Below are 17,835 nucleotides of genomic sequence, written 5' to 3'. Positions count from 1 at the left end.
ATTGATACAAATACAGTAAAAATAATTTAGAGCCTGAGCGATGAATCGGTTGGCTGAATATTGGCATATCACACACATTCTCGGTTTTGGAATCCTAGAACAACAATTGCAGATGTTTAGTTGATTCCGTGGGGGTTGTAATGTCTAATTCAGCATCATGTTTCGGTCAATATATATACACACACACACACACACACACACACACACACACACACACACACACACACACACACACACACACACACACACACACACACACACACACACACACACACACACACACACATTGCAGCTTACACAGTATATACATGGACAATCCTTTTTTTGGCTTTAGTGGCTTTACATAATGGTTGAGTGAGTGTCCCCAGAAAGGATTAGGGAAAACATTTGTTCACTGGAATAACAGGTAACAACAACATTGTAACCGCAGCCTCTGTCCTCAAGACGGACGGATACGAGAGTGGGCAGAGAAAACACAGTCTGGCCCACAAGGGACCCATCAAGCTCCTTCGCTCTGCACATGTCCAGACTCTGTGGGTTAGGAGCAGTGCTGCAGTCAAGAAAGACCAGCTCAGTCTAAATAAACAATTTAAATTGAATATGAATAATAGCCTCCACACTGAAAAGAAGCACAGAAGAACACTATGCAGTCACGTATAGGGCTGGGCAATTACCCGAAAATATGCCCAAACCGATATTTACAACCAAAAACTGACTATGGGTGCGGTCACACCTAACTTTAATTCTGCCTATGCGGGCGGATTCTCCTTTCCCATTGAAAAGTATTGGCAGAATCCGCCGCATAGGCAGAATTAAAGTTTTGTGACTGACCATATATCAATTATATATCAATGAAACGTGTAATAGATACATTGATTAGTCTGATTAAACACTTAACTCTGCATATACTTTGTTGTACATTGGTGGTGTACACGAATATTGAAGATAGGTGATCTACAAGCTGCGACACACTGCTTTCAAAAAGGGGGCACCTGCTGGTCTACCGGTCCAGGCGCATACCACATACAGTAGGCTCTCATGCCTGACAGCACGTCACGGGTTTGAGTCCCGATCCCGACGACCTTTGCTGCGTGTCACTCCCCATCTCTCTCCCCGTTTCCTGTTAGTCTACTGTCCTATCAATAAAGGCATAACCCAAAAACAAATCTTAAAAAAAGCTTTATGCTCATAGCACAGCACGACGTGATAATAATACTTTTCATTATTACATTTTTTTTTATAATTATTTGGAACAATATGAAAAAAGGAATTAACAATTACTGTGATATTGTCCTTCTCACACATTAGAAGGACAATATCAGTCACCAGAACCAAGGACTTTTCAATGAATATCATGGTTAAAGGACAACTTTGTTTTACAACAATATTTTAGATAGTCATTAGAGAAAAGAAAAGATGAGTGTTAAAATGTTTTCATTTACTTCTTTCTATTGTTTTAGTCATTTTTGCCCCCAGGTTGGGGGCAGGCATGCAAGTGGCTAAATATGTATTTTTAGACACAATAAGCCCATTCCCAAGATGCACCGCAATCTTTCATGGGCAGATGTGACTTATGGGGGTTGGTGTAAATAGTAACAAAGACATTTCCTGCTTATTGTGTCTAAAAAGACATATTTAGTCACTTGTACGCATGCCCCCTGCATGCACCCACTGAAATCAAAATATTAAAATCACTAAAACAATAGAAAGCAGTAAATGAAAACATTTTAACATTAATCTTTTCTTTTCTCTAATTACAATCTAAAATATGAACTGTTGTTGTAAAAAAACAAAGTTGTCCTTGTACTCCATTTTTGTCCTAAAAAGGTTAAAATTAATAAAATCTGTCTGTGCTCACAAATCCCGATTACCCCAAACATGATGTTTGAAAGTGAAATAACCCTTTAAGTGGAGACAGATTTCTTCAGTTGGGTTTTAAAGTCAAGTCAACTGAATGAATATCATAATGACAACAACTACATTAAAAAGCCTAGCCCAATACCTCTGGTTTTGGCTTCCTCTATCCATCCACTGTCATGTCCCAGGAGTGGACTTCCTGTGTCAGACCATGGGAAACAGCGAAGCCAGGCTGATTACAGACGTTTCCTTCCTCCATCAGTCACAGCCGTGCCTGTAATGGATCCAGTATTTACTCAGGCCTGAAGCGCTCAGCTCTAAATCCCACACCCACATTGGATGATGTGCATCACGGGCCACCGCGGTCAAAGGTTCCTGGGAGAGCACTTAATCCAGATTACATAATATATTCCTCCTCAAAAAGATACACGATGCAATTAATTGGGGTTACTCTGATAATAGGACTGGGGGCGAGAAATATTATACGCGTGTGTGTGTGTGTGTGTGTGTGTGTGTGTGTGTGTGTGTGTGTGTGTGTGTGTGTGTACGTGTTCTTTGGTGAAAACATTGTGTCACATCTGTGTTGTCACTTGTCACATCTTTCAAGTAAGCTTCTGGACAATTATAACAGAAAAAGAAAAAGAAAAAAAGGCAAACCACATCATTTGCAGCTTAGGAATTTGACATTACAACCCCTACCACAACATAATAGACATTTTGGAATCACAGTATCATACCACAGGTATCCAGTAACAACTGTAGACAGTCACTTCTACATTGGCTGTATACATACAATAGATATTTAATATATTGTGTACAAGTGTATACAAGTTATTTTGCTGATTGATTTTTGAACCCAGTCCAAGTCAGGCTAAAAAGTAAAGGTAGATCTTTCTTATTCCCGTGGTGTAAATTCAGTTTCAGCTGCACCCAGTTGATGTCTGCTCAGATGGTCATGAATCATGATAAGTGCTCCGGGACACTTTGACGTAACTATAGGAGACCTTCTGTTTCTAGGGTTGGTTGGGACCCTTTGGGATTTTAACGATTCCCGTTCCTTAACTATTCCATTATCATGATTCCTAAACTTTCTTATTTTATTTTATATATTTTATTTTTGCATTGCATACATATTATTGTAGTGACCCTCAAAGGGAGGTCCCGGGACCCTCTGGGTCCAAATGGACCCTTACAGGTCTATAACTCTGAGAGTCTACTCATGGAAACAAATGGACCCTTATGGGTCCATTTGATTCCATTTGTACACTCTCAGAGTTATGGTGGTCCTTAAAATTAAAAAAAGTTTGAGAACCAATGTTTGATCCAATTCCTCCGGTTCTGGATCCCAAGTCCCAACCCTATCTGTTACCCAGAAGGCCTCTCTACCCTTTCAACTCAGGTCATCTTATTCCTATTCTATTCTATACAGTAGGTCATTCCATTTGTGCAAATCCCTTTCTCTATCAAATAGTACCTCAAAATAAACTAATTAGGGTCCTGCTTAACCTTCCCTATCAGACTCACCTCACCGCTACTCACCAGTTAAGAGTGGGGTGGCTCAGAGTAGATGACAGAGTACAGCAACTTGCAATGGGCCTGGTGTACAAGATACACTACACCACTATGATACCCAAGTACCTGTCAAAATACTTTATAAACGTTAAGGATGTCCATAATTACAACACCAGAGGCAGTGCCACAGATCACGTTCAACCCAGAGTCAACTCAAAGAAAGGGTCGAACTCGTTCTTCTGCTATACCACAAAAATGTGGAATGCCTTACCGAAGGCCATAAAGGAGTGTGGATCATTAGCATCCTTTAAAATTGCCCTGAAAAACCACTTACAGGCAGCAGCCGTTCGCAACTGGTAAAAAACCTAGCCCAACCCTACCCTCCCTGCCCCTTCCTTGTATATACTTGTATACTTGTATATTCCTTGTACATACTTACTGTCTGTTTAGATTTACTGTATATTCCTTGTATATATACTTACTGTTTGTTTAGATTTACTGTTTTCTTTTCTTTTTTTCCCCCTTTTTCTTTACATATCTACTGCATAGTACTGTGTTCTATTTGTCTGTCATTCAATGTTATATGAGATACTTAAATGGTTTCCTGTTGAAATAAGCTTAGTCTTTTCATGGATCTCCTTTTAGTAGACCTTGTACCAGTGAACTGTACCGTCATGAATCTGTACATTTTCCTATGCAAACTTCTAATAAAGCCTTCAATCAATCAATCAATCAATCTATGTCCAGTTGTAAGCATGAGCTGAGTAAACAGATAGGTCTGCCCTACACCATAATGTAAGCTACACACCACATAGTGGGACACTAACAATGGAGCTGAACCAGTGGACCTTGGTGACATGTAGGCATGCACAGATAAATATTCTGGTTTGGGATATTGGTCAGGTGTCTGCATGCATGAAATATGGTATAGCACACGCACGCACGCACGCACGCACGCACGCACGCACGCACACACACACACACACACACACACACACACACACACACACACACACACACACACACACACACACACACACACACACACACACACACACACACACACTAGGCTACTGACCTTATATTCTATTACTTTGCAATAAGTTAAAATAATTAAAATAATGTTATTTCACATAATGTTATTCATTTCTGTGTAATAAAGTATTCAATCAATCAAGCATTCTATTTCTGCCCAACTGCACAAACAATGTGCAAATTGCATGTATGCAAAAGTGTAGCCTATACTGTACCTGCCACCATGACAGATAGGCTACAAAACTGGCTAAAACAAAATGAAACATTTCCCAAATATAATATAGCCTACAGGCCTTTACTGTGTTGTAAGACCAGTGGTGTAAAGTAAAGTAGGCCTACATATACTTAAGAAGGCTACTGTACTTTTGAGTTATTTGTACTTTACTGGAGTAATTCCAATACTTTTTCTCCACTACATCTCGGATCCAAATGTTGTACCTTTATTCCACAACATGTATTTGAAAAATATAGTTGTAGATCTTGATTATTACAAAACATAGGTCTACATTAACTTCAGTCAGGCTACTGTACACATTTTGGCCATTTGAAAATAGCCCAGCTAAGCTTGTAGATCTGCTATTTTCAATAGATTTGTTTCATAAATTTGAAAACTTGAAATGGAACATTCTTCAGGTACTTTTTTCCTCGCACATTTTGATAGCAATATTTGTACTTTTACTCAAGTAAATTTTGAATTCCGTACTTTTACTTGTGACAGTAGCCTACTCTGCTATGCAGTAGGCTATTGATAATTTTACTTAAGTAATTTGATTACTTTTTTCAGCACTGCGAACGACAATGGACAGAGCTCATACAGCTTCCCGAGTTATCAATGCATCTTAAATGTCTTTTCAGCGGATTCGAACTTTAAAACGTATCTTTGATTTCTTGCCAAGAGAGCTGCACTGAATATGATAGTCTAATTCTATTATCTAAGTAACCGCAGCTTTAATATTAATGATTGCAATATAATTATATCACCAGCGCAATGTAGCAGCTATGAAAATGAAAGTAGGCTACGTGTGTTTTTTTTTGCCAAGCCTTACCTTATAGATCTACGCCATTGTTGACAGAAATTAATTTAAAGCAGCTGCTGCTGACGTCACTGCGCTCGTCTTCAAAGACGAATTGACAAACTTCAACTTCCCTCTGGAGTTGGTGTTGGAAAAAGATGGCTGCAAGCTCAGTGGCTGGGCTGAGGAATGATGTAATTTAAATTAACCCTTCGTGTAACAGATGGGAGACAAATGAAAGAAAACACCAACCACCTTAAAGTGTCATATTATGGTGAACTTGGTCAGTGGTGGACTCACTGCACTGACATTAGCCTAGTTGTTAGACTATAAATAAACCACTTAAGCCCCATTTCAATTATAGTGAAGCAGATCTACAAGCTCACAACATGTCAGGAGGATGCACATGTTGTCATTTTACTTTTGTTGAGCGTTTTAACATGCAAGCTGGCCTACTTTTGAATGTATTCTTTTTCTTTTACCGGGATTATATCTATGCCTACTTTGGCCTACTGAGGTTATAGGCCTACCTTGTCCACCAAAGTGTTGGGTCACACACCAGAACAGCTCAGCAAGTCTCTGAACAAAACCTTGGTGATGGAGACTGGGTCGAGAGTTAACTCATGTCTGTCCAAAATACACTATGTGTTCAACTGGGTTGACATCTTGTGATAGAGTCCCTTTGCTCTCTAGTGATCCAGCACAGGTTGAACTAAATAAAAGAAAACTGTTTTGTAGGTGAGTACATTGGTTCCTTAACAATGTAATCAATTGCATCTGAATATTGCTGCAAAGTTATTTTTTGTTTGTACAAGACTGCCATCTAGTGGATCTAAGGATGTACTTGGTGACCTATCTCCAGGCACTTGTTCCTGCGGCAGCATTAAAGTTATTGTATTTCAAGCTTCTCAACAGTGTGGATAACAATAAATAATAATAATAATATGCATAAAATATTCCATAAAAATAAAATAAGATAATAAAAATCAAACCTCGGTTCGAAGTGAAGCGGTGAATCTTAGTATAGAATTGTCTGGAGAGCCGGTATGACAGCCGGTATAATAGGTTATAAAAAGTCCTGCTTGCTGGTCTCTTAGTTGTTTGTCAACTGCATCCCTCTATAATTATTTCAGTTTCTGTTATCTTTGTGGCCTACTAAATGTTTCAACTTCTGCTAGATTTTCAATGTATTTACTCTTGTCTGCCTTAATGCTCCTTTTTACCATTCTGTTAGCATCTGTATATTCTTATTGTGCCTTTGCTTTTGCACATATTCTGGACGTACAGGACAGATAAAGCCTATTCATTCTGAACTGAAATGACCATATATGGACAAGACATGGGACACACATTTTGCTTTTTGAAAAAGCCTATTCATTCTGGACTGATATTTTGCATGTACGGGACAGGAAAAACCTGTTCATTCTGGCCTGGAGTGACCATATATGGACATGAGGTGACATACATTGTGTTTTTGAAAAACCCTGTTCATTCTGGACTGAGATCACCATATATGGTAATTAAACGGACATTCTGTTTTTGAAAAAGCCTGTTCATTCTGGACTAAAATGACCATATATGGGCGTGATAAACACAAAGCCACTCATAGGAAGCGGTTTTCACCGCTTCAAAAATCAGAATATGCCAGTATGTTAGACAAATAGGCTATGTGTTAGACAGTTGGAATATAAATGACAAGCTCAGATAGCTCACGACGGGTTGAAGTGTGAGCAACTTTTGAATAGTATACATTATATAGCCAAATAGAAACTGTTTCTCATTTTACTGCTGACCCCCTCTCTGGAACCTATGCAGGGACGGATTAACCCCAGTGAGGGTCCCTGGCCTATAATTCTATAGGGCCCCCCCGACCCTCCACTATAACCCCCCCTCCCTCCCGACTCACACTACCCAGCTCAGATTTTAAGCCATGATGATCATCTGTGGGCAAAGAAAGCACCTATAGACAACAGAGGAGGGCCCCACACATTTGATTTTTAATTAACCTATACATTTAACTTTAGTAAATTGTTAATGACCACGTGGCCCAGTTCCCCCAAGGGCCCCTAAGAGCCAAGGGCCCCTGGCAACGGCCCCACTGGCCCAATGGTTAATACAGCCCTGAACCTATGGACCCCACTTTGAGATCCAATGTTCTAGATGTGCTTGTAGAAGGTCAATTTGCTAAACGAAGGTCAAATCTGTATCCCCGGTTTTGAGGAGTGAGCCAGCCAATTGTCTGCTGTGTCATGCGTGCACCACTGCCAATTTCTCCCAGAGTTTAATTTGGGAGATCAGTTTTGCCTGTGCCAAGTGTGGGCTGTAAATAGGCCCGATCGAAGAGTTGTGCGTCGTGTTACATTACACAGCTGAGACCCAACAAAGCTTTGCCATACTGCCAAACCTCCCACTGATTGTCCATAGCTCTACAGACTTTTTCCAAATGTCACACAACCATGGAAGAAGTGTTAGATGTTTTACTTAAAGAGGTGGTGCCATGGTTTTGTACTTTTTCAGTTTTGTATGTGTTTATGGAGTTAAAGGTGATACACCATGAAATTTCACTTTTCCTATTTTAAAACCTTTTTTTGGGGTCCCACTATAGCACCTTCTATCCTCACAAAGTCCCATTTCTAACCGTTGTGTCTTTCTCTGGTTTTGGGAAGGCGGAGGTTAAAAGCATCCCACGGGTTCTCAAAACAAGCTGTCTAGATTTGCTGACGTCGCTGACGTCATCGACGGCCGATTTTGGGGGGTTGGTGCAGTTCAGGCCAAAGGTGGTACTGCAGCTGAAAATGCTCTGAGAGCCATTCAAAAATGAGAGAGGCTCTCTATTCAGGAGTGGTAATTTAGCCTCAAACCTTTTGAAAAACGTTTTTGGGACAAAAACAATATGACATAAATACTTTTTAAATGCATGGTGTATCACCTTTAACATTACTCGAGTCTCGATTAGACCCCCAGGTGTGGTTATAATATGCAAAATTATGTCTTCCCTGCGTATTATTGGTTACTTCCTGAAAGCTGAAAGCCTCTGGGTCAATAGACCTCATATTATAATTTGAGGTCCTTAAGTGATGAAAGGCCAAGCATTATGCTATTACCAAACACTTTTCACTGTTTTGACTTTATTTAGTTGAACATTAAGTACCCACTTCTCTATAGAGCTTCTTCTCCTCTTTATCGAGTGAGAAGTAAATTGATCAATTGCCACATTTTTAATGGATGACATTTAATCAAAAGAACTATGCCTAAACAGTAATTTATAGTACGTTTCAGACTCTTTGCAATCGTAACAGGTCCCTCTCACTGCCCAAGTCCGATTTAACCGAATGGAATGGGGCCTGGTTTCGGAATGGGGATGTTTCGGAATGGAAACCCGCCATGTGGCCTGACTGTGTCTGTGATCCACACTACTCCTTCCACCAAACCTTCCTGTTGCCTACTTGTTACTCCATTTAGGGGGCAGACCTCCATTCAGAAACACCCCCACTTAGGAACATCCCCATTCAGAAATACCCCCACTGAAGAATTACATGTCTCCATTCCGACACTAACCCTATACCTAACCCTAACCTCTATGGAAGTGTTGCCACTCCGACAATATGAAGTCAATGTCGGAATGGAGACATGTCGGAATGGAGAGCAGCCCTCCCACTGAGGTTAGGGTTAGGGTTAAGGTTAGGTTTAGGTGACACCTCCATTTAGAATAATGGAAGTCAATCTTCTGAATGGCAATGTTTCTGAATGGAGATGTGTAACCGTCAGGGGGGAATTACAGTTCCCCACTGGACAATGGCCAGGGGCTTTTATTCAGAAAACAGAAATAAAACAATAGACTTGAAACACAAATAATACTGGTTCACTCTGGAGCTATACTGTCTTAACAAAATGTAACCTGACTTGGCCGAGGCAGCTGTTCGGCTTCGTAGTTCGGTCTCCCATAAGACAGCTCTTCTCTCTGCTGTTGCCACACACACGCACGCACGCACGCACACACACACACACGCACACACACACACCGAGGGCACAGGGCAGCTCTACTCAGCTTTTAAGAAGATGGCCTCTAATGGAAGGCAGCTGAGTAGGTGTGGAGCTGTCCGTGGAGCCAAGGAGCTGGAATGTATAGCGGCCCTCAATCACCACCCCCCTCAGGCCCTCACCCCTCACAAATTACCTCTGTGAAGTTGGCACCCCATCTTTAGTGCTGAATTTGTGCTGATTGCTGAATTGTGCTGTCAATTTTATAATTTGTGCTGGTATCATTTTTTAGTTATTCTAACACCACTGTTCTGCTCCTATGTTCTACTATTAAGCACTGCTGCTCTCCATCGCCCTCTGTAGGCCACACCACTGTAATGCTGATAAATCTGCTAATTCATAACCATATAAATATTTATATATATAAATATATATAAAAACACAATTGATGATTTCAACAGCACAAATTAGAGCACATCTAGCACTAAAGAATGATACCCCTTTTTCCGATTTGGAGCCAAAAAATTGGGGGTGCAAGGCTCAGCAAAACTATAACTTGAAATATCTCAAAAATGATACCAGCACAAATTATGAAATTTACGGCACAATTCAGCACAAATCCAGCACTAAAGAATGACACCATTTTTATATATGTTTTCATCATATGGGGTGCCAACTTCACGGAGGTACAATAAATACAGGAACTAAATATGAACAGTGCATCCATTAAGATACACTTAAGTCATTATTATGTATTTTATGCCAATAAAGCACATTTGAATTAAATTAAATTAAATATTATGTCATTGTGTTAATCATGATACACATTTATGACTAAAGGACAAATCCAGGAAAAATTTGATGTTATGATGATAATTTGAAAATACATAAATATACACACTTTCCTATAAACATAGACTCCTTGGGACTCGGGGTTGGAGAGTAACTACCGGTACATTTACTTGAAAATAGCTGATCTACAAATTCACCATGCGCTACTGTATGTTGTGAGCTTATGGGGCTTTTAAGCCATGACATCATTTTGTAGTCAGACTTGCAAGCAGATTTATTATCAATATCTGTCCCTCGCTATTTCAACAGATCCGAGACAAAAATAACGACTAAAGTATAATTCTACCACTTTCCTTTCAACAACAAAGAGAAGAAAAATTAGTAAATAGTAAAAATAGTAAAAAGATTCACGGCCGCTGGGGGCAGAGTTCTCCTCTGCCTACAAAATGATGTCAGACTTAAAGGCCCACTTCACCTCTGGGACAACCCTATCTTATTTTATTCTTGTTTGGGACACGATCAACACAATCCTGAGTTATTTTTTGTGTTCAATCTGTGTTTTTAGATATTTTAGTATTTCAGCATACAGTGATGCATTTTGCATCATCAGTGATGCGTTTTGCATCATATGATGCTAAATGCATCACTAGTACATGCTGAAATACTAAAATATCTCAAAAAGCAGATTGAACACAAAAAATAACTCAGGATTGTGTTGATCGTGTCCCAAACAACAATAAAATAAGATAGGGTTGTCTCAGAGGTGAAGTGGCCCTTTAACAGCCCCATAGATATGCTATTTTCACATTTTTTGAAACGTAACTTCTGAATGCATACAGCAATGCATTGATATTTACAAGAACATTTACTTTGTGATTTGTACTTTTGAATACTTCCGGTGTGGATGATCATGTGATATATAATATGTCCATGCAGGTCGGGTATGATTGTTTTCTTCATGCATGACAAGCCAGTAAACAGCACAGAGTAAACCCATTAGTGGCAATTTATCCACTCCTATTGGCCCATTTGGTTACCTTTGTACACTGAAATTAACACTCATTTTCATGTGCCGATCAGCCTCGACACAGACATCTTTGTGAGGAATTATTCAAGAAATAGCAGGAAGGAAGGTAGTGCATTAACCCATTCAGAACGGGTACACTATAATTTTGTGTATTATTATTTTATGCTTTAACTAGATATACAAGCTCACAGCGCGGCACCGAGTGCCGCGCTGCGAGCTTGTAGATCTGCTATTTTTTTTTTAATCGTGAAAATTCGAATTTTGACCCGATTCTATGAGTGTCTTTTGAATCCTTCTACGATTTTTTGAAAAACCTATGTTTCTATGTCAGCAATCTGGCCAGCCATCGTCAAAGAAAAGGTCCTTTTCACTTAACTGGAGCTCAGTTAGTCTGTTCTTGAGAGACTACTATGTCAGTGGTTCTCAAACCTTTTCATGTGAAGGACCCCCAAAATTATATGTATTTGGCCACGGACCCCCATCTCAAAATATTTAGTTCCAGGGACCACCCAGAAGCAAAATTTGAGTCACAAACGTTCGCTTTGAAAATACATATATTCAAAGATTTGCACACATTTTCACGACTTTTTCAGAAATAGCAGATCTACAAGCTTGCAGCGCGGCACTCGGTGCCGCGCTGTGAGCTTGTATATCTGCTATTTTTCACTGGTTAAAGCATTCAATAATTCTAGACCCCTTGTAGAGGTCCTCTAAATTAGGCTCTCTCAGTCAGACCAGAATTGCTGCACTCTTGTCTGGCCACCTGCTCCCGCCTACAGTATATGGCATTAGACAACGCAAGAAATTGTGCAGATCTTTGGCACCTGCAGGAGAGTGGCGATCATGCAGCCCTCAGTATCACAATTTAATCACTCAGACCCTTTTTCATGCTTGTTTGGGGTGGTTGAATGTTGTATCTCCCTGCTCTTCTATTGAGACATTCGACTGTGTCAAAAAAACACAGGATCTGACAAAAACTTTGACCTGAGGGTCAACATTCAATGTATCCCCTGAGAGAGCTGGCAGTCTCTATTAGCCCAATGGTAAAAATGCACTTGCAAGAAATCCAGGGAAGAGGAAAGTTACATATAGTGCCGCTTTAATGTTCTGATAAACTCAAACTCAGGGACGTGCTGGCCATTGGGAAAAGCGGGACAACTCCCGAACGGCCGGTTCATTCCCGGCCAGTCCACACACAACGCCTCGCGGTGCGAGGCGTTGTGTGCTTGTAGATCGGCTGTTTTCACTAGTTTAAATGATTTAAAAAATGATAAATACAAAACAAACGGTTTTGGACATACAAGGTTTCCACCCGACAATGACGAAATATAACTCATGTAATTGGCCCACTGGCTTGTCACTTGTCATGATCTGAAATGGCAAATCTTTGAGTAGCAGCAGCGCTATAGAGAGATCTCTCTCCATAGCGCGCAATGAAGGCCTCTACAACTCTTTTTCCCGGGCTGAATCAGGGGCCCAGCACGTCCCTGCTCAAACTTCAGGGGGGAGGATAATCAATGTCCAGTTCAAGTGTGACACGCTAATAATCAACACTTATTCCTCATTAGACTCTGATCAGGCTGCATGCTTGATTAGCATACAGCTCTACTGCTTAATTCGGACTAATTAGACTGTATAAGATGTAATGAGAATGAGAGCTCATGTACAAGATGTGTTATTAATGCTAGTATGAGTGATTCAGAATGTAAACATCCCACTTAACTGACATGAACCAACAGTCCAGTTAATCAGAGCAAAACACCTCAGCCTCATGGAAATGAAAAATCAGACGAAGTTAATTAAGCTGTTGCTTTATATGCCTATATTGATTCTCAAATAAACTTGCATGGCAAGCGTATTGAGCTTTCATTATGTCCACCAGGAGATCATGTTTTCATTCCAGTGTGTGTGTGTGTGTATGTGTGTGTGTGTGTGTGTGTGTGTGTGTGTGTGTGTGTGTGTGTGTGTGTGTGTGTGTGTGTGTGTGGTGTGGTGTGTGTGTGTGTGTGTGTGTGTGTGTGTGTGTGTGTGTGTGTGTGTGTGTGTGTCCGCATCTAATCCCATTATACTAAAGGTCCAGCCGTATCATAATTCTTGTGTGCTGACAGCAGGCCAAAGACCTCAATTCTTTAATATTTCTTTCAAATCGGGCAATGACAACTATGTCAAATGTATGAATTAATATTCACTGAAATCAATCAGTTTCATACATGGCTACAATAATTGACTGTCAACCTAATGTCACATTGCAGAGCTTGGGCTATTAAGTCCTCTCACGAAGGAATCGGATTCACAAGGGAAGACAGTGAAAAGCAACCACATAGATTTCAACACGAACATAGTTTAGGCTGTGAGCATCCGTATCTGTTCAAAGACTATCCAACCATGTGTTCTCAGTGTTGGAACAATCAACTCCACAGAATTCACCCTTTCTCTTCTTCCTCTGGCTGAACATATACTGTATATATAGGCTATGAGCCCTGATGAAGACCGAGTGAGGTCAAAACATGTTGGCATAATAAAGGTTGTTCCCTCTTTTTAAACCGCCCGGATCTCCTTTTTTATTTTTTATTTATCTTAAACAAACATAGGCTAATTCCCACATTAACATTAACAATCACACTTTGCAGAATACACAGAATAATGAATGACAGTTCAGGATTAAGTGCAGGATCTCTGATATTGGAGCTGGAAGGGTCATGCACACACATATGGCAATGGTTCCCAAACACATGGGTCGGAACTCATTTGTGGACTGACTGCAGCTAATGGTGCCTATACACTGCCTGCCTGCTTGCTCAGGGGAGAAGCAGAATTTTGACCCTCAGACATGAGGCTATAACCAGAATATGTCAAACCAGACACAGGATCTAAATATCTCAAGCAGGGAGACCAAATACAATCACTCCAAATGTAGATGATATCTATTAGGCTGGCTACTACAGATTTGACCAAATAACATTGTAATAAATAATAACAATCAGTGGTAGCCTACAAACAAATTGTGTTTGTGTTTTTGTCTGACAAAGAAAGACTATGGTGTACATGAAAAATTGTTAATCTTACACCATGTAAAAGTTACAATTCCGAGACAGATTATTTGATTGATTGAAGACTTTATTGTTTGCATAGGATAAGGTAGTTTCATGACGGTGCAGTTCACTGGTACAAGGTCAAGGTCATTAACAAGGTCATTAATTAGCCTAACTGCCCCTTCTCCACCCCCCCCCCTCTTTCTATCTCTCTCTCTCTCTCTCTCTCTCTCTCTCTCCCCCTACCCCCCCCCCCCCCCCCCTCTCTCTCTCTCTCTCTGGGCTACACGCACGCACAAGCTGGTCTCCTTTCTTTATTGTTGTTGTGCAGTCCGAGTCTGTTCCGTTTGTCACAATTCCTAGAGTGAAGCAAGGCAAGCATCCAATAAGGGATCAGGAAAGTGACAATACCTCACACCTCACAGGGATGCCATGCCAAACTAACGAACTAAGCGTAGTTAGTTAGTTCTGGCATTCGTAGTTGTTACTTGTTAGTAACCACTGTGGAAAGTTTGGCCACGTTTTAACGGATTTATTCATACATCTCACCGTTACGCACGTATACGCGGTCAGCTCACAGACAATGCGCGTGGAAGTTGCGGCAATCAGGAGGATACTCGATCATCTCTGGTGGATGATGCTGATGCTGCAGCCAGCGGACTCATGAGCGGATTGAGTGCGGCTCGTCATCATCATCATCACACCTCGTCCTTCGGCGCAAGAAGAAGTGGACCGGCGACGACGACTCCAAGTGTGTTTTCGCGATGATGAGAGGCGCACAACTGTTGCTCGGTTACTTTCTGGTCAAAGTTCTGGTGTGCGAAGGGAAAGGTGAGCTGCCGGGTCAGACGTCGGACAGCCTTCTGACGGCTTCGCTCAACGTCTCCAAGGCTGGAGAGAACAACGTCACGGAAGAGACATGCCGCGGCTACTACGACGTGATGGGCCAGTGGGACCCCCCTTTCGTCTGCAGGACGGGGAGCTACCTGTACTGCTGCGGGACCTGTGGATTCAGGTTCTGCTGCGCATTCCACAGCTCCCGGCTGGACCAAACAAACTGCGGGAACTATGACACCCCGCCGTGGATAACGACGGGCGTACCTCCGCCAAAGATAGCGGAGACGGTGGTGCCCGGGCTGAGCTCAAAGGATAAATCCAACCTCATTGTGTATGTCGTGTGTGGGATCGTGGCTGTGATGGCACTGGTCGGGATTTTCACTAAAATGGGTCTGGAGAAGTCCCACCGACCACACAGACAAAACATGTCAAGGTAGGCTATACACAGAAGTAGTAGGCTATAGTTTTTCTACACTAGGCCTATAGCAACAGTGGTGCATGCATGTGAGCTGGACCAGCTTTGTGGGGGGGCATGCATTGCAAAGTAGCTTTTTTGTTGTTCCCAAGTGTTTCCTAAATAGGCTAGCCTAATTAGGCTCAAGTCAAATTCTATTTTGAATTGAAGGCTCTGGTTGCATATAGCCTACTTGTGAACATACTGTACACCTGTGGGAATAAAAGCTTGTTATGGAAATTATTTGTGTAAATGGAACAGACAAGAGTAGACTCTAAAATAACGTAGGCCTATGTATTTCCCAACCAGTGACTCACTAAAGGATGAGTGAGGTTTCCATTTCCATAAGATAAGTATTGCTTTTGCAGTTCATCTGGTGTCAGGTCAGGTGAATAACTGCAGCACTATGATACAGAATTTAGAGGCACTCAGATGGAGGATCAGACATTGAATTTAATATTGAGCATCTTGTTATTTTTAGGCATTCAAATCATTGTCTGATGTGAATCTGATGTGAATCACACTTTACTATGTGTTATCGTCACTATGGATGAAATTCACATTCAACTTGTGGAACTTATAAGCGGAGAGAGTGTTTTGGCCTTTCCCAGCCTTTATAGGTGGTGAGATGGGTTTAGAACTTTATCCTGTGTTTGACCAGAAGCCAGTAGAGGTTGTGGAGGACTGGTTGGGTGTGCGCAGTGGTCTCAGTCTCAGGAGCACTGGAGCAGGTACTGTAGGCTACTGGTGAGCAGAGGTTCGTATTGAAGTTCATTAAATATTTTGTTAGTGGTGCCATACATGATACAGTTTGTTTTAAGAAACACAGTACAGGACATGATGTTATCATCCAGAGTGCTGGGACTCTGCATGGCAGAGGCTTCCTCCTCCTTGAGTCAAGCTTGCGCCTGATGACTGCACTCTAACCTCTACTACCCAGGGGTGTCAATTGGGTATGGCAGGGGTATGCAGCTGCCATACCCTGGGTCCAGGGGGGAAATTAAAGTTTTTTAAATATAAATCCATAAATGTCTCTTTGTCTATCTGTGCTGGTTATTATGTTGTTAAATTGCAGTAAAATAACTAAATGCAAAATTGAACAAAATGGTCACTTTAACAAGGTTATTCTCCACACTTTTATTCTCCCCATCTTGACAGAATGGTATATTCCCAGGTTCCGCAAGTCAGTTGCACAGGAACAATGCTTATTGTTAATTGTGGCACGTTTACTAACATGCCAAGTTTATCTGCACTTGAACAACCGTCCCAGGCTGCCATATCCAGCCCAAGAAACCGTAGAAACCTGTGTAAAAAACTGACAAAACTCGTTTTTTTCAGACATCGTGAAAATAGCCGATCTACATGCTCACAACGTGAGCATGTAGATCTGCTATTTTCACAATAGAACCGTGTTATACAAAATGTAATGCTTTTTCCATCTTTGCCATACCCTAGCTTTTGCTGAACTGACGCCACTGCTTCTACCCCTCGCTCAACTTGATGTCATCTCGTTCTTAGTGTTATTTCAGAGCCCAGATGGTTGTTTCTCCTTTTAATCCAGAGCCACTGAGGTGCCCTTTCAGCAGCACTGGAGAGGGCTGTGATGGCTTGACATTGGGCCTAGCCTCGGATTCCCATGTCCTTAAGGAACCTGGTAGTTGACTTGCCTATAGTATATACGAAGCCTCTACAGCCAACTTCCTCTGGGTAGACCGTGGCATGTCTTGCAGCTGACTTGAATATGCTTTAGGCTTGCTGTAGGTGGACAAAGGGGGCAAGTGGGGTCTTTGCCATACCATTGGCTGCGGTTCTGACTGAGGGGATGGTAGGACATCATATTGTGGCTTGTATGCTAAATAGGTAGGTAGGTACTTTATTGATCCCCGAGGGGAAATTCAAGCGTTACAGCAGCTCATAAAGACATCAATGAAAACACATGATGATAATAAATATCTAAAAGAAATGCATCTAAGCAAGTTAAAATGTTACAAAATAACTGACAAACCAAACCAAAACATTACTAATAGAGATCTGAAAAACGTGTATCCCACACCCCCCCTCCTAACTGGCCTGGTCAAGCCAACCAGATGAGGAGTCTTATAGCTGTGGGCAGAAAAGATCTCCTATATCGTTCGTTTTTGCAAATTAGATGTAACAGTCTGTTGCTAAAGGAGCCTTTTTTCCCTTTCACAGCATCAAATGCTTCCATGTCCCACAGTTGATTCCAAGATAACCTTTTATTCTCAACTCCAACACCAACTCATCCGCTGTCCTTGTTTTATTTTCCTTGAGACA

General features: G+C 41.2%; 2 protein-coding genes across 4 annotated transcripts in view; one reads left to right on the top strand and one right to left on the bottom strand.

The window, feature by feature from the left end:
• Positions 1–5,562, bottom strand: part of mrtfbb (myocardin related transcription factor Bb) — a 50,419-nt gene extending 44,857 nt beyond the window's left edge. For 2 of the 3 annotated variants that reach the window (XM_080725120.1, XM_080725121.1), the window contains exons 1-2: positions 5,451–5,562; positions 2,003–2,131 (exon numbers count right to left, since the gene is read on the bottom strand). In XM_080725120.1, coding sequence (XP_080581246.1) covers positions 2,003–2,028 — 26 coding nt within the window. In that variant the 5' untranslated portion in view covers positions 2,029–2,131; positions 5,451–5,562. Of the gene's footprint in view, positions 1–2,002; positions 2,132–5,450 lie in introns of those variants that run through there. The other variant, XM_080725123.1, reaches the window with a different exon arrangement.
• A 9,451-nt stretch (positions 5,563–15,013) lies between these two features.
• shisa9b (shisa family member 9b) overlaps positions 15,014–17,835 on the top strand; it is a gene marked incomplete at its 5' end in the record, with an annotated part of 37,482 nt that continues 34,660 nt past the window's right edge. Inside the window, one exon of the mRNA XM_080723976.1 lies at positions 15,014–15,519. Within this exon, the coding sequence (XP_080580102.1) occupies positions 15,014–15,519 (506 nt within the window). The remainder of the gene's footprint in view (positions 15,520–17,835) is intronic.

The sequence above is a fragment of the Nannobrachium achirus genome (genome assembly GCF_963921795.1).
Source record: "Nannobrachium achirus genome assembly, chromosome: 4".
NCBI lineage: Eukaryota > Metazoa > Chordata > Actinopteri > Myctophiformes > Myctophidae > Nannobrachium > Nannobrachium achirus.
The sequence above is the reverse complement of the archived record's forward strand: the minus strand, read 5'-3'. Positions and strand labels throughout refer to the sequence as shown.